At 36.3% G+C, this 21,902-nt stretch overlaps 1 protein-coding gene and 1 long non-coding RNA gene across 2 annotated transcripts; both read right to left on the bottom strand.

Annotated features, from left to right (window-relative positions):
• Positions 1–1,172: 1,172 nt before the first annotated feature.
• LOC148908108 (uncharacterized) lies at positions 1,173–4,160 on the bottom strand. Its single transcript, XM_089035769.1, has one exon. It carries the CDS (start codon positions 3,783–3,785, stop codon positions 1,173–1,175), a length of 2,613 nt encoding a protein of 870 aa, XP_088891895.1. The 5' UTR covers positions 3,786–4,160.
• A 4,977-nt stretch (positions 4,161–9,137) lies between these two features.
• LOC116292071 (uncharacterized) lies at positions 9,138–20,107 on the bottom strand. Its single transcript, XR_016120616.1, has 4 exons — positions 20,001–20,107; positions 9,465–9,598; positions 9,323–9,387; positions 9,138–9,192 (listed from the first exon to the last, which is right to left on the bottom strand). It is a non-coding gene; the product is annotated as an uncharacterized LOC116292071 (long non-coding RNA).
• Positions 20,108–21,902: the final 1,795 nt, after the last annotated feature.

Below are 21,902 nucleotides of genomic sequence, written 5' to 3'. Positions count from 1 at the left end.
GTAAATGTTTCGCGTTTTGGCATCTAAGTAAGAGTTAATTACCGAGAACGGAGGCAATAAGCCATATGCATCCCGAGGGCCGCAGGTATTTTATTTCTCAATTGAGAAGGTTTTCTATCAAATGTTGCTCATTATAAATGCGGTGTCTATATATAGTTAACCGGGTTAATAACTAACTATATATTGACCTCGCATTTATAATGAGGGTGATAACAAGAATAAAGCCTTGTGAATAACAAAGAAAACCGTGTCAGTTGAGAAATAACACAAATTATTGACCCTTTAAAGCTGGGGAAAATACTTTTTTGAGCTTTGTTTAAACACAATTAATTGAAGTAAATAATTCACAGCATTATGTACAAATAAATCTAAGTGGATGATATAATAGATGAATTTGATAATTTGACCTAAAATTATAATTAATTTTCTTTTTAGTATTTCTACTGTTAATAGACTGCAGCTGGTTGATTGTGAATTAGACGATGAATGTGTTAAGATAGTATGTGACATGTATAATTTTCTTTTTAGTATTTCTACTGTTAATAGACTGCAGCTGGGTGATTGTGAATTAGACGATGAATGTGTTAAAATAATATGTGGCATGTTGCCTGGTACTAATATAACACACCTAGAACTACAAGGTAATAAGATAACCTATGTTGGTGTTTAAATAAAGTATTTAAATATTGCCTTGTACTAATATAACACACCTAGACCTACATGGTAATAATATGACAGATGTTGGTGTTCAGTGTCTGTGTTCAGTATTAATACTTTTTGTTTTAAACATAATAGATATAATAGATAATAAAATTAGTAGATATATCGTCAACTCCTAATAAAAAATTTTAAAAACTTTGATCAAAATCCTTATAATGATGGGCTAAATGCGAGAACGGCCTTAGTGACTTTTCTAGGTAAATTTCAAACTTTCTGTAATTCCAACAAAAATATCACCAAACAGCCTGTTTAAGTACATACATACATACATAAACTTTATTTAACCTCGAATTTCAGAGTAGCTTACAAAGCTAATATCTTCAAGAAAAAAAAAAGAAAAGGGCTATTGAATAATGATTATAAAACTATTATATAATGGTAATTAATATTTACATATGTACACTATATACACTATTTTGCAGAATCAGTTCAATTTCAATGTTGATGAGTAGTTACTCGAAAGAGTCATACTTTAGTATATTACAACGGAAGTCCAAAAAGTTTGAGGTTCTAAAAGTATCCGGCAGTGCATTCCATAAAGTAGCAGCTAAGTAAGAAAAAGAGTGAAGGCCATATGTAGTTGTTTTAGGTTTAGGGAGAGACAGAATGTAGTTACCGCGTAAATTATAGGAAGTAGACCGGAAAGTAAACATACTGTTTAGATATCCTGGGTAGTGAGAAAAAAATAGACTTTTGTACAATATGATTAAGAAATTCTGAAGGCGTCTAACTTGTAGAGATTTTAGGTTGACCTTCTCAAGTAATAAATCATATGAAGAATCATAATCTTGTAAAAGGAACCTTAATATTCGCTTGTTTAAAGCTTCCATTTTGCTGGCATTACCGCAAAAATGCCGCACCGACGAGCAGTAATGAAAATGCGGCAAAATGAAAGCCTTATACAGCTTTATTAGAGTGTCCCTTGAGATAAGTTTTCTAAATCTTAACATAACATTAAACTGATTGTTGATCTTTTTGCAAATGGCAGAGATGTGATTGTCAAAGGAGAGCTTATTGTCTATATTCATTCCAAAAATGTCCAGAGAATCTTTCACAGGGAATGAGAATTTGTGGTCAGTTTTTCCCAAAATCAGCGCTTGGTGCTTGGTTTCGTTAACTTTCATTGCATTCACCTTATACCATGTGTTTGCTTTAGCTACTTCACTACATAAACAGTGTTCAAGTTCTGCTGGATCAGTGCCTGAACAGTATACTTGATGATCGTCCGCATATGCATTTAACTTGGCTTCTGTGACGTGGAAAAACAAATCGTTTATGAATATGTTGAATAGCATTGGTCCTAAGACGCTACCCTGAGGAACTCCACGGCCAACGCCCTCCCAGCTAGAGAAAGTGTCTCCTATCTTCACCCTCTGCTGTCTCCCAGTGAGATAGTCTTTCAGAAGCGCACAACTTCTCTCACCAACACCATACGCTTTTAGTTTAGTCAACAATAAATCATGCTGGATAACGTCAAACGCTTTAGATAGGTCCATCGACATCACCGCAACTAGCTCCCCCTTATCGCGCATTGCCCTCCAATCTTCTGTCAAGCGTAACAAAGCTGTTTCGCAGCTATATAGCTTTCTATAAGAGCTTATTAGGTCAGACAAGATCGCGCGATAAAAGTCCTGCATCTGTACCGCCAACAGCCTTTCATACACATTATTGAGTACGACAAGGACTGTGACGGGTCTGTAGTTGACCTTCATAAACTCGTCGTCCTTTTTATACAATGGTGTCACCTGTCCTTTCTTCCAACCACTCGGATAAACACCTTGGTCAATCGACGAATTCAAAATGCTTGCAATAGGTTTAGCTATCACAGCCGCCGAATCCTTTACAAGTCTAGGTGTCATCATGTCATAGCCACACGATTTACGACAATTGATCTCTAATAGCAGCTTCTCGACTTGCACTTGATTTGTGCGCTGGAATTCAAAACTCGTGTTGCTATTATGTTGTTGGATCGCTATAATGCTTGGATGGTTGACGAAATTCTTTCCGTACTCCTCTTCAGTCACCGCCCCCACGCTCTCTGTGATCTTAATAAAATGTTCATTTAAAAGTTCAGCAATTTCATGCTTTTCACTTATGACTTTGTTGTTCTCCTCTAGGATTATGTCATTTGCTTGTTTCGCTTTAGTGCATAGGAAAGGCCGATACGTATTCCAGAACTCCCTTGGGTTTTCCGGTTCCGTAGATTTTTTCGCAAAATGTTCTTTAATAGCCTTCCGTCTTAACGATGTGCATTTATTTCGCTGAATTTTGTATTGATCGTAATTCGCGTCTGTGCGGTCCTTGCTGAACTTTTTCCAGAGCTTGTTTCTATGCCTTATAGCCTTGCGCCACTGCTCTGTCATGTAAGGAACCTGGTTTCCCCTGATAACTGTTTGTTTAAGAGGTGCGTGCTCATCTAAAATACCAGTGTAAAGTTGTTCAAAGGCGTAAAGTTTATCATCCGCATCGTCAAAAACATCTACTATAGAAAATGGTACCGTTTGCAAATCTTGCATAAATTTTTCTTGATTAAAGTTCTTGAGACTTCGAAAACATATTTTTCGAGAGCGCGATCTTGGAGCCGTTGCCCGTAAAATGGTGTATACTAAAGAATGATCGCTTATTTGCGTATCAACTACATCTGATGTCAGAGCCTTTTTCTTGGAATTTGTCAAGATCAAATCTAGCAGCGTTTCGGATGTGTGTGTCTTACGAGTTGCCTTTGTGATTAGACAGTCAAGATCAAAAATATCCATTAGATCCAGAAGACAACGTCCTTCTCGAGGGGGTTTGTCGGGATCTAAGAGGTCCGCATTGAAATCCCCGGCGTAAAATACAGTATCGCTTAGTGCAGAAACAGCTTCAAAGAGAAGTGTAAGCTCCTCCGTCCATTGTGTTTTGGGAAACGAAGGAGGTCTATAAATGCCAACGACAACAAGCCAAGTTTTGCCCAGTTTAATCTTGAGTACAATTGATTCGGTTCTAAACCGAGACCAACGTTCCAGAGATAGACCACTGAGTTGCTGGACCCTCACAAAGTAGATATCACTTCTCACGTAAATCATGAGTCCTCCTCCGCCAGCCTTTCTATCATTTCGACACAAACGATAACCGTCGATTTGAAACTGACTATCAGGAAAACTCTCATCAATCTTGGTCTCAGAAATCACAAGGATATCAAGCTTGCCAGAGAGCAGCCAGGTCTTTACTTCATGGAACTTGAAACCGCCAATGCTGTTTGCATTTACGTGTCCGATCTTGAGATTCTTTCAGTATTTTTTTGCTATTTCGTCAAATTCGTCCCAGACTGAGTTTGCGTGTTCTGCCCCGGATTCAGAGCCCAGAATCGAACTGTTGCTAGAATTTAGGCTTGCGTCGGCGAAAGGAAGTTGGTGTAATAACTCAAGGCAGGATTTACAGGTGCGCGAAAAGTCCTCGGTAGATTTCATAGACCGATATTCCTTTGGAAGGCCTCCTCCACATTTAATGTGAGTCCACAAGGAGCAACCATCGCACCGAGTTGCCCGATGATTTCGAGCTACTACCCGTTCACATTCCGTACAAATCCTTCTAGTTGACTGAGGCCCTGGGTTTGTGCTTACATCGCCACAGAGTCGAAGGTACTCGTAGTTAAAAGTTGCCGAGCAGTTACTGTAGTAAGATGCCCTCGACTTCGCATATCTTGTTCGGCCCTTCGTTGTGAAAAATTTGCTTGAAATACTTCCTGAGATCCATACACTGCTTCTGGTCTGTCCAAGAAAACATTCTCCCGTATTTACATAGACAGTACGTTGGTTTTCAAGTACCAGTAAACTCGATAAAACGTAAAAATATCCTAAGAGTGGGAGCACTCCCAAAACGTGACCGGTCGCCATGATTTCGCCATCGAGTCTAAATATCTTTGTGATCAAGTCTAAATATCTTTGTGATTTTGACCGGGAAAGATGAAAAATGCTCCCTAGTTACGATTTGGCTTCACTTGACAACCGATCATTCGTCCATGAACTTGTACTTATTTGCATGTCACTTGATGTCGTTTTGTGATTACATTAACATTCCGCCGTGTGTTCAAGTAGAAGCTTTAATTCAATTTTGTTACTAAAATATGTCAAATCGAATTGATGAGCGTACAAACACGGCGTTTTCTCAACTAAATCTTCCTTTTTCCGTGTTGTGAAGATTCTTGTAATGAAGATCAGACCCCTAATGGATATGGTATTCCGATTTTTATATATTTCACGCAGATCAAGATTATTTCGAAAATGTCACGTCTTTGGATAAAATTAACGGCTCAAATGTGACTCCTCGATTCAAATACGATATGTCAGTTTGATAAGTATTAGATATAGCAACATTACACATATTTCTAAAACGTCTTTGCGTTTAATAAAATTAAACTATAAAATTATACCCTAGTCTTTTGTCCCTCAAGGATACAAATAAATTTATCCATGCTTTTGCCCTGTTAAAATAACCATCAATTTGTTCCTTGGTTGGAACTATTGTTGTAATAACATCATATATGTCTTTAAATGACCTCCACAGTTGGGCTACTGTATTACAAGTAGCAGAGTGTATGACTTCACCAGTTAATTTATCTGGCAGTTCCCGCAGAAGTTTTTTTTTTTGTCAGAACCCAATAAGCTGGTAAAGTCATACTGACCAGCTGATTTTCCGTCAGCATTAGTTTTTTCCCATATGTCAAATGTAATTCCACATGAGCGAATTGTTTGTTCCAGTTTTTGTATGTGCACTTTTCGAGGTTCTCCCCTTTTTTTCTTAGGGTCTTCCCTAGAGTCCCATTCTTTAGCATCTAAGATGAGATTTTTAATAAGAACATCCATTACACGTAGCAGTAAATGAAGTTCATCAAGAACAACATGGTCTAACTCAATGTTCAACAGTGGACTAAATTCACAGCTTTTATTGTCTTTCTTTTTACCAGCCACACTTTTGATTTTTTTAAGTGTCCTTACTAAAGGTCCAGTGTTATAATGATTCACATTGAAGGTCATATCCCACCTATTATCTTTAAAAACCTCACACCAACAACATGCATAATCGGAGGTTGCTCCTTTCATTCCTACCATTAGGAGAATAAATTTTTCCAGCAGCATGAGTATCATTTATATCTTTGAATACATCTGCAAATGATTCTTTTAGGGTGAATTAGCTTTCAGATCCTTTGACTACAGCAATTGTATGTATCCCCCTTGCAGCCATGACATCTTCACCAGCTTGTAAAATACTAAAGGATAGAAGGGTATAAATAGAATTTCTGGTCATTCGTGCCCCATCACCAGAGATCTTGATTCGTAAAGACTCATCGTTTTGAGGTAGGTTATTTGATTCCACAAATGGTTCTATTCTTTCCTTTAGAAGAACCTTAAAGGAAAGTTGAGCTCCTTCTGCTTTACCAGGAGTACAAACAATATGACACAAACTATTCAGCTGATCTCTCCTCTGCCTTATCAGATATGATCTAGGCATGTTTTTATTTTCTATGGCTAGCTCGTGATAGAAGCTGTCACCGACTGCAAATTTATCTAGTAAAAACAGAATTTGTTCCACTTTTCTTCTTTCATCTTCAGAAATGCTGTCTAATTTTGGATTGATAGTCTCTTCTGCACTTCTTCTTGTACTTGTGTTGTTGTAATGAAGGACTGATAAATTGTGAATAGTTCCAGTTTTTGTTTCCTTTAGGGTGAGGCTATGTAACTCTAAACCGAATGCCTTTGAAAACCAAAGTGCTAGTTTTGCTCTACTCATGAATGCATTCAAGATTCTTGAATTTTTCTTCACTTCAGAAATATCCTCGCCTTTGTAAGTGACATTAGAAGATTTTTCAAGCTCATCAATATAGTTTAATAGTTCAGCATTTATTTCCTCAAACTTTGCCTTCTCTTCAATTAAATTTTGAATTTCTTCATATAGTAAACTAATTTCTTGTTCTAAATTCTGATGCTTTCTTTTCCATTCTAATAGTTGGTCTTCTAAAAATTGTTGATGCTCTTGTAATTCCTTTACATTAACTGTTTGGCCCTCAAATATATGAAAATGTCTAAATGTTTTATCAAGTTCATTTTTTCTAGCAGAAATTGGGGTTCCTGTCTGGTTCCTGGGGTTACTAGTACTTAGTTTCTCACGGTAATTTCATCCAAGATGGCTGACAAGGAAAGTTGTAAAGAAAGCTGAAGAAATCGAGGAATATTAACAAAATTTAAGACGATTTTGGGATTCTTACTTGGGTAAAATATGAAATGGCACGTGCTAGAAGTACCTGAACTTTTAGAAAGTTTTGCAGAACGGATTTAAGACTTTTTTCGATGCAAACTCTACGAACTTTGTTGGCGTACATCAAACTTTGAAGCTGGACGTGCAGACATTGTATTCCTTCTACTAGGAAAAAACTCTTGGAGAAAGTATACTGGCTGTCTCTCAATATTTATGCACATTAACAGAACACTATGAGCTTCCAAATCGTCGTTTTTGAGAAGTTTTGCGGAACAGCGATTACCTGAAGCACTGTAAACTTTGTCTTACGATGTGAGAATGGTAATGCTTAACATTTCTAGAGGTGCAGACTGGAAGGAAATCTTTGTAGAGGTTTGTAAATTTATATTTTATCATTTTCCCAATACATTTCTTAAGGCGCCGCCATATTGGAACTTGCAAATAGTGCGTTTGTGCGCATGCTCTCGACCATGTTGTCCTCCATTTCTGCCCATGAACTCTATCATCAAAACATTAAAAAAAGAGTAAAAATTGCTCACAGCCTCCAAACATCTTTCTATAGGGTGTCGAGACTTGCGAAAGGAAGAAGTTGAGATGCTGTTTGATCTGCAAAAAAGATGTTCTCAAGGCCAATAAAAAGATCACAGCAACAGAATGACAGTATGGAAGATGGTCAGGATGAGCAATAGCAACAAGACTGCATTTCAACGGGATCCTAGCCTCCCATACTTGCAGCTCAGAGAAAGTTTGGACAAGTATGACAAGTTAGAAGAGCCACTCCAGCAAAGGCTTCCTGTGTTTGTAATGAAGTAGAAAATGTTAATCCATTTTAGGATTTTAAGTGTGTGGTGAACAGTGGCGTGTCCCTGGGGGTGGGGTGGGAGTTACTCCTGTATAATGCACTATACGGGGATGCTCCGCCCGATAAATAACGTATCTTTCTTGTAATTCTGTTCTTTGTGGATCCATCGATTATCAGACTGAATTACACATCACAAGAACACAGGAGCAGTGCTTTCCTTTGCTTATGATTAACGTGCGTCAAGATCGTAACCCATTTTATCTACTACATCTTTGTCATTAGTTATGACTAAATCTCCATGTTTTGTTTTTCTTTACAGATACCAAACGAGTCCAATATCCTAAGGGATGGTTGTCTGATTGACCTTTGTGGAGTGGTTCTGATGTGAACAACATCAAAAGGCATGAAGGAAATACCTGTGAGTGAGAATCACAACCCCATTTCCATCCATCCTTTCCTAGAACTACTATAGCCACCAGTTTGGAACACCTAGGGGTGGGGGGTGGTACACGCCCATGAAGGAGTTGGAGAACAAAGGAAGGGGGATTAAGGGGGTTGAAGAACAAAGGGTGGAGGATTGGTGAGGGTTTAACATCTTGCGTGGTGGTTGGCTAATGCTCTCTTGCTTGGTCTATCAATCAAAAAACCTCTTTTTATGATTGGTGGAAAATGCATGGTCTATCAATCAAAAATGAATGTCCAACCCCTTTTTCATGATTGGTGAAAATGTGTATTGTAGACAGTTTAAGGTGTTCCCTTCATCTCGCATTATTACATGTGTTTTGTAACGCTTGCTCAAATCATATCAAAAAATGGATTATAACGCACTTAAAGAAAGTTGGTGGAACACCCCGACTGAGGATGAAAGACTCAAGTACAACGAATTCCCAGCGTACATCAAGCTGCGTAATTATATAGAATCTCGAGGATGAGAGGAAGCATTATTGAACTGTACGTTTAGATACATCGTCAAGGCAGCGATAGGAACATTGGATCAAGAAGAGCTTTGGCGCTTGAACGTTGCTTTCATGGACTGGAAGTTGGATAAATTAAGTGTTGCTGCAAGGGATGACTTTCGTGAAACTCAAGATACCGTTACGCTTGCAAAAGAGATTATCAACCATGATGTACTGAGTTATGAACTTGATTCATCGCAATTCTTTTTCGAAGAGATTAAACTGAACAAGTGATTAAAACCTCATTTTTTTGATTTACATACTTGTAAAAAAAACATATGATACTTGATATGGAAGAAGAAAATGTTTTGTATTAAAAAAATGTTGAATTTCGAAGTTTGTTTCAGTTATTTTGTTATTTATAGTGCAAAAAATAAAAATAAAAAAATTCTATAATAACTAAAACAGACAAATACACACAAACATTGGTTAAAAAGATGTTTATTAATACTTTTAAAAAATCACACTTGCGTTGAAGACCTGTAACGCAAAAAGAAAAGAAATAAAATCAACTTTTTAGTTGTTGAAAAGGGAAGAGAGTTGTGAGAGTATGGATCATAAAGTTAAGTGTGTAAGGCGCTTTTTGATCACAAAAATCGTTGCTACGTACCTATCTTTTTAAAAAAATCTTCCACCTTTTTGTTTATACACACGATTTTCGTTACCAATCCCACACTGTGGAAAAACATTACATTCTTTATTGATAATTTTTTCTTTTGAACAGTGATTGATCGATTATGATATGTACTTACTTGCAACACCATACAGGGCAAAGTGTGACTTCCTTTACGAATCATAACCATTCGAGACACACTATGCATCCGCATGGTTGTAAGCACGCTCCACTCTCCGTCGTGCGAACAACCTTTTTCACAGCTATCACAATCTACGATAAAATTATTTTAATTAAGAGACGTAATGATAATAAGTCAACAGTATCGAAATAATGAAATAAAATAGATGATTAAACTTCACTCTTGGCTCTTCACTCTCCAAAATCACTCTTCGCTTTCATCTTCGTATTGGTTTACAAAAAATAAGCTTTCCCTTCAACGGTTGTTTTCCCTTTTATAATTTATAGTATATTAACACTCATTTCCATAACCTTCAAGAATCAATGGAATTCTCTTGAGTATTGTTCATTAGTTCAGAACGATGAAGCATCAAGGATTGAATTGGATCAAGCTAGAGTTTACGATGAAAAAAAAAATTACCTTGCTTTATTTACTAAGCGTAAGAACGCATTATAGTTTACAAAACTTATTAGTTTTGGAACTTTTCCCACGATGTAAGAACAATAGGGGCGCACCTTTAGATCTTGTTATCATGTTGATGTTTTTTTCCAGTTTTCTAACCAACCACCTATGTGAGATAGGAAAATATATCGCGTACTCGATTTGAACTCGATTAAAAGTTTGATATTTGAAAACATTTTTGTATCAGAGATTAAATTTCATCAAAAATCATATTAATCGAAAACTGTTAACGGAATCGAATCTTAATCCCACCCCCTGAATAGTCAGTATGTTAAAACGAAGTTGTATTTAAGTTGATAGTGAAATGAGTGTGTCTTTCTCTAAAGAGTTCGAGTTCACTCTACGGGAATATAATATTATAACTCATACACGCTCTATATTAACTGTATTAACACACCTTATTTCATGTTCATGAATTTAGGTGTAACATCCTTCAAAATTAATCACTCAAAAATCAGTGACGTAAATAAGGATTAACTTATTGTTTCATATAGCGTGGGAGAAATCTGAATTTGACAAACAAACTCAAGAAATTGTGTTGAAGTTTTAATCTCAGTTAAGGAATTGCTTCATGAGAAAAAACGTTTTGTTTTCATGAATTAATCTCCGACTCTCTCATTAAGTGTAATTATCACAAGTACAATCGATGTACAATCTTGACAATATTTTTAGTATAGATCTTCTCACTCCTCTCTCAGATCTTTCTTACGTAATTTGGAAGAGACATTGTGTAATCGTTTGTATTTAATGAGTGAGGTGCACTTAATTTTATCTTTTCATCTTCTGAGAGCACTTGAAGCACATCTCCACCCCTCTTCAGATTGACACACGAACAAAGAAAAGATGGTGAGCCTAGAGAAATGGATCTGTTTATGCACCCCCAGCCAAGGCTTGACCCTTTTCGAAAGTAAAAAGGGCAACCAATATATCAAATGCAAGAAAGGGGTATGTGGATTCTTCACAACCCCTGAAAGACTGAATGATTATGTGAATGCTGTAGAGTCAATCAATGAATATTATACCACGGTACAATACCCTGCGTGTAAACATGGAAAACCAGCGAGGTTTTTTGTCTCAAGGAGCGAGAAAAATCCAGGAAGAGGGTACTTTGCATGCAAAAACAGCAGCGAGCAGAAATGCAAATACTTTCAGTGGAGCGATGAAACTCCAAGTAAAGAAACACTTGAAAACTGGTTGACGAAGAAGAAAGTTCAAGTGAAGGACGTGGAGACATTTACTAAAGACGTACAGTGCGAGAGCGTGCAGCAACCGGCTCATAGTGAAGAGAAAAAATCTTTGAAGAGAAAGAAGAAAAGGATTAATGAACTTGATGATGATGAATAATGAACTGATTTTACTGAACCAGTTTATGAAATGTGAGCAGCTCACATTAGCTTACCGTTAGTTTTTATTTATGAGATGTAAGCTCTATTTTACACTCCATTATAATTGTGACACTTTTTTTTTATTTCGAATTGATTTTTCACTGTAATCAAGCGTGTGTATGCGTTTTTTTTTAAAGGTTTTAAATAAATATTGATTGAAATTAAGAAACAAAAATGACTAGATTTTTTTCATGGTGTGTCAAAAAAACTTTTGTCACTTTTTACACGATATTGACTGGAGGAGGGGGGATTGATTTGCATTTTTAGCACAAAAAATACACAAAAGATAGATCATGGTACAGGGGCGGAGTTAGAAAACATTAACAAATATCCTTTCTAAGTATTCTTTAATTTTATTTTCATACATGATGTTAAGATGAAAAGACGAAAAAGAAAACTCGATTCTTTGAATCAAAAACGCAAATAAAGCAAGAAATTTTTTAAAACGTGCAAGGAAAGAGTTAGATCGTAGAGTCCCTGATTTAGTAAAAGCTCAAAAACTTCAAGCAAAGGCAGCAAAACTTTTGAGTAAAAGTATCGAAGAGCTGTTAAAACATGAAGCAACGAAGAAAGAGAGAAAGAAACAAAGAGTGACACGTGGAGATCCAGAGGAGGAGAGCGAAACAACACCATCAGAAGAGCATGGATTTGAACCAAACATTGAGGAGCAAAAGGAGGATGAAGACGGTATTTCCTATGAAATAACAAAAATTTCAGAACGTGAAGCAAAGAAATATGCTTCGACTTCATGTTCATATAAAGCTAAATTAATAGTTAAAGAACGTGAAGGAAATTTTTTGAGAGAAAGCTTGAACCAACTCGAAAATGTGTAGGTAGTTATTTACCTGTTTTTTTTACTAACATATGATTTCATTTCATCTAAAGTGTGTTTAACAAAATTAAATAAATGAATAGTTCAAATATATAAACTGTATTCGTTTATCTCAAATGATGTGTAAATGCGATAGGAGAAAAAAGGTCCATTCTCCAGTAATAGAGTATATAGGTAAACAGGGGTGAATAATACTCAATCATTATGTTGTCTTACATAAACTATTTCTTCATCACTTTCTTCCCTGTTCAAATTCAGATTTTCGAGTTCCAAAGTCACATGTTCCATACGCCGTGCTCGTAAACATGGACATCTAAAACGTTTCAACAATGCGATAAGGAGAACAACGAAGAGTATAGCACCCACAACTGCTATGGTTATTCCAACCATGGTTGTATTGTAGGGAAAAAACCATTTTTTCTTGTATGGAAAATTTGATGGAGTTGAAAAACTCCTTGATGAACTCCTCTGTGTTTGGGTTCTAAAATCAAACGTTGGGATTGTCCTCTGCCGTTTCTTCGTTGTTTCCGCTCTTGTTGTTATCTTCATACGCGTTGTTACGGTACTGGTTTCCGTGGAGGGTAACCTCTTAGATGAAGATACGGTGGGAGAAGTCTAAACACACCTGCAAGCACTCACCACGTCTAAAGAGAAATAGCACACCTTACTCACAGTACAGTTCAGAGGATTTCCATTGAGAACTATATGCCTTAATTTTGGTAAATCCCTTTGTATCTGTGCAACGTCTACAAACTGGATTCGATTGTTACAAAGAGATAACGATGTGAAGTTAACTCTTAATGTAGAAAAACGTGGCACTTCAGTTAGCTGGAAGTTTGAACAATCTATGAATAAAGTATCGAAGTGATAGATGCACGCATGACTTGAACTGAAGCACAAAAGAGCTGATAGAACGAAGAACGAGTAGAAGAACATTGCCATAACAATGGCTTGTACAATACTATGCAGAGGAGATGTACGAATAAAAAAAGATAAGATCAACGCCATAGCAACCAACAAAAAAAAACACGTCTGGAAAGAATTAGCAGCTCTAGCAAACTCTCTCATTAAAAAAAAGAAAAAAAACTATTTGGAAATAGCAATAAAAATGTTCAAATCCCTGTACAGTAATGACAAAATCAACAACAGTTGGTTTCCTGATTAGTCAAAATAAGAAAATAAGAGAAGAAATATCTTGATATGACAACATCAACTTCTCAAAGAGGAACCGCTCCATTGTTTTGATCAGGAGAATAAAAAGGCACGTGCGGTTTGTTAACAAAACAAAACGAAATTTGCTCACACAAGTACATAATTCTTTATTATTTTGCAAATGAAAAGTATTACAATCGTCTCTTAAGTATTCTTGTACGCAAGATACTTTCACATGAGACATTCTTTTATGGAGCAAAAGTGTTTTCTTGATGTCTGACTCAGGACTGGTGAATTTTTCACCGGTTTCAACATCATATATTCATAGCATAGAGGCATAGTAAAATATGCTATAGGTATCTTGACTACAGTACACCCTTCCTCTACCTCGGATACGAAGCAATAACGTGCTTTACAGCGATTTAGCATTGTTTCCCAAGATCCTTTTAATAATGGGTTGGTGAACTTAGAAGCTAAATCTGCCGCGAGATAGCTAAGATACAAGTTCTTATTTCTAATCTTCGAAGCTGTCCCTTTTACCTCGACTTGTTCTTTTGTCATTTCCATCATCTTTTTACTGCTGTTATGAGTGATTAGATCTTCCAGATTGGATTTCACCACCATTTTCATTCCAAAATTCCTGGGACTCCCTTGATGGATGTCATATTCTGAAGCCATGAAAAGTGGAAAGAGTTGTAACAGCGTTGATAACAGAATTTCGGATCTCATGCGATATTCAGCTTTCTTGAAGATACTTTCCCAAAAATGCTCGTCCGCTTCCCAGTTGACGAGTTCGTCCAGAGTAGCACGTCGTGCGTGCTTCAACTCTAGAGCGTGAATTCTTTCCTTGTTTCCAAACTGTTTGAAATGCATGGTAAAATAGGAATCGGAAAAAGGCTTTCACCTCTACACTTATCGCAGACTCTTCAGCATCCTTGATTGCAATTTTCATATTGCTCAATCGTTCACACAGCTCTAGGATGACTTTTCTTTTTAATTTAAGGTTAGGTGTTGAATTACCAGGTTTACTTTACTCGTCCACTTTTGCTATGATTCCAAGAATGTAGGTCAAAAAGGTTTGATAATATATGATTCGTGAACAAAACTTATGAACCCTTTATCACGTGACATAAATAATGCATATTCCCTTACCAGTCTCTCACACAGTGTCTTATAAGACTCTTCTCCTTCCTACGAAGGTCACTATGAAGGGTTGTCTACTTCAAACGTACTGAACAAGTGTTCTTTCCTTGTTATTTTAATGTCGCATTGGACTATAGTCAGAAAACCTGTTCCAATCGTGATGGTAGAGAACTTAACTCTTGGGGAATATGAAGTGCTGGAAACAGGCGAGAGCTTTGTGAGCCCCACACAAGACATCTCCTTAGCCTTTGCAGGCTTCTTAAATAATAGACAGCAAGAAGATAACATGTTGGCGTGCATTGAAGAGTCAGACCTGTTGGAGCAGTTCGAGGCATCGAGCAAGGGAAAGGAATCAAACACATGCAAAAGAGAAGATGAAATAAAAAAGGAATTAGTGAAAGCCTACGCAGACGTGCTCGCCAAAGATGTTAGACAATTGGTGTGTAAACACTGTGAAGCCTGCGAAATCTTTGACCCTTAACAGGAACACCACGATTGCCTAATGCTAGAGAAAGATGTTTGCGTTTACTGTTACCTGGAAGAAGCGTTGAAAAATGTGGATGAAGACAATGTGATGCACATCTTCCAAGAGAATGCGAAGAAATTGAGTGTGCCTATAAGCGAACAAGAACTATCCACCTATAATAACAAAGACCAGGGAGCTCAACCTTATTGGGAAAAAAAAGAGATTCTTGAAGAACTTGTCACAGAAAACATGTTATAAACTCTTTTTTTTAACTAAAAAATAAAGTTTCTTATAAGAATGACTAACTTTGTTTTAATTGATCTCATTCTCACTTGATGGCTGATCGAATCACGAAACTTGATCAAATCACCTTGCCACTGTTCATCAACTCTTCCCACTATAACATGGTTTTAACGAAACTTTCGTCTAGCAGGTTTATGAAGGCTATATGCAGGTTGGGCAGCCAACCATTCATGAATTTGGTCAAGCATTATTTTCCTCTTCTTGCCTTCCTCTTTGACAACACGCAATAATGCTTCTGGACTTGAAAAACTTCCCCCTCTTTTTGGATCGTAGTACAGACTCGACAGGTATTTGCTGATTTTTGGATCGGCCAACAATTGACTGCACAATTACTTTACTTCCACAACAGGCAAAAGTGCACCTTATCTGCCTTAAAATATTTCCAATCTTAAAGGATGGTAAAGAAGAAAGACAACCAATTTCACCCCTATGCAAAGATACTATAAATGAACTACCCGAAAAAGGACAATATAACTTATTTATCATGCCCTTCATCCTTTCTCTATAACCTTTACCTTCCTCATTTAATTATTCTCTCACCTTTTGAATAACATCCCACGCCCAAGTGCGGTGCTAAACCCTTCAAGTTTCGGAACCCATTGTTCTCCACCCCCGCAAGGGCATGGACCACCCCCCTCCCCTAGGTGTTCCAAACTGGTGGCTATAGTAGTCCCATAAGCAAATTTACATTCTTGATTGTTGTTTTTTATATTTTCATTTATATTTTTCCTTTATATTTTTGTTAATTCACTAGATGAAAGTTTCTATTAATAAATTAATTAATTTTAAAATTTTGTAATATGGATTTTGAAAGTTACTCAGTTAATAATCGAATGACTATTACTAGGTTCAGTACTGCACTTTATCATAATTTTGCATAATTTTTTTCTTTGTTTTTGCTGATGATATATCAACATGTATTACTATAATACATGAATCATACAGAATTTTGTAGGGAAAAAATCAAGTTTCTTCGGATGTAAAGCATAAATTCATGAGGTTTTATGCTAGAAATAAGTTCCATTCTCAATCTTAAGCCTATGACAAAGGTAATCTGTTATTCCTTTCATTTTGATTTTTTTGACACATTGTCCAGCGTTGCCATGGAAATTAACATGATCTGTCATGTGGGTGATAAAATTTGAAAAATCATTTCATTAGTAGCAAATTAATGGGTCATTTTTGGGCTTTAAGTCTCTGCCCATTAGACTTGATTTTTTTTATTGAACAGGTGTTAAAAGCATGAAATATTCTTGACATGTCAGGGGTACCCCCCCCCCCCCCCCCCCCCGATATGCAGCAAGAATAGGGTTAACAGTTGAAGTTCATGATATTGCCAAGATGCCAAAATGCACATTTATGTTCAACATTCTTTGCTATTTCAGGAGTATTTCTTGAGTTTTCAACGGGGTATTTCATTTTCACCATTATAAATATCACACATGCTTTGGAGCTTTGTAACCAATTCTTCACTTTGGATTGTTTTTAAGCTATGCAAATTATAAGGAATTTTTAATCAAGTTTTTCATAAAGTGTGCATCTCTTCTTTGTTTTACCAAAACCAGGGAAGAAATAAAAAACTCTGGGGCTTTACTCTATTAAATATGAGTTTTAGGAAATTTTTTTTAATGTTTTAGTGACAATTAAATTTTAATATATTGTTTTAGTGGCTACTGCCTTGAAGAGGCGAAGCCACTATGTCACTGAGTTGTGTCCATCCGATTGAGTGTGACTAGGCCAACGTTCAGAATTAGTCGAAAGGGTTCGTTCGAGGCATTGTGATTAACTTCGGAACCAATCAGCAATCATTATCAATAATAAACAATTTGATACGAAACAATGAACAAATTTCGGAATCAATCGACGCTTGAACAACAAAATCTCACTGTACTCCGATTATTGCCGAGGTGGATGACAACTGATGACAACCTTGTAGTGGGAGAATCAACTGTTCATGGTTGATTGTTCAAAGTTCAAGTGAAGTGAAGTGTTTTTATAAAATTTTTCACTTTTATTTATCACAACTTTCATTTGGTTTTACTGTACTATTAAATGAAAGGTTTTGTAAGTGTTACTCAAATTTTAGGCCGATTTTTACACCGAAATTACCAGGCAGGACAGCGAAGACAAACCTGGCTGAACACAGACAATGAGCTTTGTATGCAAATAAAAAATCCTTTATTGGGAAAGCAAAAGCCTTTTCGGAGGATGATTGAGCCTCTTCGGAGGATGATTGAGCCTCTTCGGAGGATAATTGAGCCTCTTTTACTAATTTTGGCATGTTCTTTTCAAATATTATTTTTCGTTTATGTTGGATTGAATTTTAAAATGTCACACAACCTGATAACCCCTCATTAACATAGAAAGAAGTTGTAAAATACCTTGAACTACTTCTTATTTTAATAAATTGTGTATATATACGTTAAATGGTCTGCTTCGTTCTACATTCTACAGGTTTCTCAATATAAAGCTGGCCCTATAACACTCTGCCCGCTCAAAGAAAATTTGATGTAGCGACCACAACAAACAGAAAATAATATTTGGACATTTTCAACAAAACTTGGGAACACTCAAAACAGCTCTTTTGACGTCTCCCTCCAAAACATTCAGCTCCCAGCCCGGCCTAAAACTACCAAACACATAGACCGGAAACTAGTGCCAGGGCAAGCCATAATATGAAAACAACAACTACAGCAGTGTACCTAGTCGTATGGCATCAGGCACATGCGTTCCAGAAAAGTGGAGGAAAATCAATAAAATATATATACCTACTTGCATATACATACAAACATGACATAAGTAATTTAGTGAGAAACTAAATTAAAAGACAAAAGAAGATCAATGAAGCTCAATTGCAATGCATACCTCGGAGAAAATCCTGGGTATACCCCTCAACGCAGACGAAAATACATAGATTACAATTGCTTCCTCAGCAAACCCATACAAACATGTTTGTTAAAGCATTCCAGTAAAAAGAAATGAACTAAACCCCAGCAATTCTGCGTAGCCACATGCGCTCATCAAGCGTCTATCTTATAACATTGGTATCCTAATATTAAATTATGTTATTGAACTTGAATTCTCCTGGAGGTGACCTAATATTGACTAGTATTAGTAAAAACCTAACAACCTCAACTGTTTTTCTCGTGCAACAGAAAACACACCTATTTTTTTTGTTTGGCCTTAGTAAAACTTTCAAATCACTTAGCAGATGTCACGAAGAAAGCATTTACATGAAGCAAAACTTCAACCTAGGGTGAGAGTGACCTTGTATACTGAAACCAGTCAATTGCATGCAGACATTTTTTATCAATCCTTCATACCAAGAAAACCCAGAAAAATTCAAAAAAGGAAAAAGAACCACAAACCGAGAAACGTAATTTCAAGAAAAGATGCTTGAGAAAATTACAATGAACTACACACTCCATAATATAATTTTTAAAATGGATCATTCCAAGAAAAAAAAAGAATATTTTCATGAATGGTGTATTTTAAAATGAAGTAAACTTCAAACGCACTTGCTGGTCAATTTACTTTAAACATCAGCATGCGTCTATCTTACTAAGAAATCTTTTTCACTAGATTCGGATGACTGGTTCTTATTTATGCAAACACATTTTAGTCGTGCTCTTTTGTTCTGTGTACGAGTGCTTTTGTTAACTTACTCATTTTAGTAAAATGATTTTTTAAGAAATATCTACATGGTGTTTTTTAATAAAAAGAGAATGAAGAGAAAATCAGTGGAGAAAAACAGCGGGGACGTTTAAATGGTAAAGAACAAAACACAAAAGAAAGTACACATTAACTGACAAGAAGCTTAAGCAAATTTCAAACATGGCTGGCTTTTGAATTAGTTGACAACAACTTGAAGTATTCGTCAATAAAACCGTTCATTTTAACACTTATTAATCAGAAATCTTATCCCAAGAGCTAATAAAAAGGTGGAAAATATTGGAAAGAAAGTTTTGACCGTAAAAATAGAAACAGAAAGCTATAGAAAAATAAAAAGTTTAAGCCTTTAAGTTAAGACATCGAGTCGAGATCGTAAAGACGAATGAAAATAAAGCCGCCGGTTGACCGTCGTTCTTCAGTAAATTTTTCAGTAAAGTATTCAGTGTCATTCTTTGTTTTCAATACTATAATTTTAGCTACTAGGTTTATGCTAAAACAATTACAATACTCGTTTTCTATGAGTCAAATTGACTGATAAAAGACTTGACCTCGTAGTCTAATCGTTAAATAGTGAAATCTTGATTTAAGAAATTTTTTGTGTGCCAACTATAAGGTTTTGTGATTTAAATAAATAAGGTACAAGCGTAAAATTCTTACTTTAAGATATTCGCAAACTTAATAAATGAAAATAAAGAGCTTCTTTCAGGATGGATTTTCGAGAAAAAATCTCACTATTTTATAAGAAAATCACGGAAAACAAACTTCAGAGGGAAGCGTTTCCAACTTACTTCAAAAGTCTGTTTGACGAAGCCTTAAAATCAAACAAAATCGCCTAAAACATAAACAAATTACCGTCAAACATTGCAAAATCTCGAATGAAGCATAGAAGTATAAATAATTCGGGTTATTTTAGTATTTTTCAAGCAATAAATCGTTCAACTTCAAGCTAAATTGTTGTGAATGAATCCCGCCAAAACATGGCGACAAGCAACCGAACTCTTTACGCTCAATTCAACTCTCAAATATCGCTTTAGATTAAAAAAATAAACAATACGAGGCTAAAAAAATAGTTAATTTACCTTGAGGATGCTGTATGAGCCCATAAAGATCCATATTTGAGGATTAAAAGAAGGATTTTTAGTCAGAAAATATTCACACTCGTCGACTGCTCCACTGAACACGGCTGATAACATGTGACTGCCTCGTTTACATGTCAACACCACGGGGGAGGGGAGGGGATTGATTCTTGTTTCATAGTAATTTCGCGTAACTGTGTAACGTACCCTTCTCCAAGTGAAAATAAAACATTTCCAACAAACGATTCAAGATATCTTTTTCCCAACACACTACAACAATTAAACAGCAATTTCTATTTCATTCTTTTGACAAACTAAGCTATTTTTAACAACTAAAGAATTTCTTAGAAATTTTTTTTAAATCATATTTTTTTAATTAAGTGTCTAGTCGTTTTAGCGCTTTACCACTATTTTGGGACACTTTACGCTCACACGCACTACCACTTCATTCAATAATCTATAAACACAACGCTAAACTCACATACTTATTTTTACGAAAGGGGGATCACCGGACAACATACAGAAAACCTTCATAGACTTTTTTTTCATTTTATTCCCCTTCTCTTTTCAAATACTTCATTTCACTTTATTCGTTCAACTTTTAATTTTTCTACTCCATTCATTGCTGTTCTTGTTTTCTGTTGGTTTTTTTAGTGTTGTTTTCTTCCGTTCTAGAAAACTTTGAAGGCGCTGAAATCGAGATGCAGCGTAAAGTAGCTTAAGAGTAGATATGAAGTGCGAACCGGTGCTCTCCCCTAGACCCTACTCCGGACCCGTAATAACGATAACGCATTCTACAGTGAGGCTCCGTATAGGGGGAGGGGTGGTCGGCTATATTTAGTTTGCTGGATTGCACCACATCCTATATTTTACGTCAAAGTTTAATCCAAATAAAATGTTCTAATTATTCATAAAGTATAGTTTTTCTGTCACAAAGCCTATTGTTAAAGGATTAGACTCTTTTTACTTTATGCTTTTGTTTCACCCTAATTGAGTTCTATGAAGTTGACTCATCAAAAAACAAACAATTAGATGACTTGACGACGACAAACACTTTTTCTAAAATAATTTAAAATTTATTAATAAAAACGCTCAATACATGTGAATACAAAATAAGTTTAGTTACAGCTCTTTTCATAGCCTGCGTGCCTCCGAACGTTTACTCGTAAAGTCCGTCTGCGAAACAGCGCAGGAAATCTTGTTCCGGAACCCCCAACTGCGTACCTGGATTTCAGTACGCGATGCGATTGGCTCTTTCTTACAAGTACGCTGATTGGCTTTAATTATCGTTCCCAGTCCTACTCAAGTGTCATAGTTGTCAGAACGGTTTGTTGTGATCATTTCACGTGTGTGCGGGGCTTTCTCGATCAACTACTGTATCTATGTGCTTTTGAATGGAAATATTTTGTATTTTATGTGCTCGAGAAGTACCAAACCACAATATTCGGTATCTTGTAGATGGAAAGGCTAAGGTCAACGTTAAATTTGAGTTGGAAAGTCTGTCAATTGTTGGCAATCAACAAAGCAAATATATTTGCAAGTCGTGCTACCAAATATTGGCGAAGCGGCGAAGTGTTATACAACAACAACAAAAATTTGAGTCAGAAATACGAAGGCTTTACGACAAAAAAAAGTCACTCGTTCACACAAGCCCGAAGAGGGCTTCATCAGAGGAGATCAACCATGTAACTCCCAAAAAAAGTCGTAGCGAAGGAACACTGCATGGCTTTCTAACTTCGACTCCTACCTGTGACCGCTCAAGACCTACGATTCCTGACCTAAGAATTCCCGCAATTGATCCTTGCCCTGGGTCTCCAGTTCAGGGAGAATTTACTAATGGGGCACCTACAAAGGCAGAACATATTGACGTCTGCGTAAAGATGAAGTGGAAATCAAGAGAGAAGG

The sequence above is a fragment of the Actinia tenebrosa genome, unplaced genomic scaffold (genome assembly GCF_029948245.1).
Source record: "Actinia tenebrosa isolate PJP-AT-01 unplaced genomic scaffold, QUT_ActTen_1.0 PGA_scaffold3__52_contigs__length_22856419, whole genome shotgun sequence".
NCBI classification, from domain to species: Eukaryota; Metazoa; Cnidaria; class Anthozoa; order Actiniaria; family Actiniidae; genus Actinia; species Actinia tenebrosa.
This window is presented reverse-complemented; position numbering and strand designations above follow the sequence as displayed.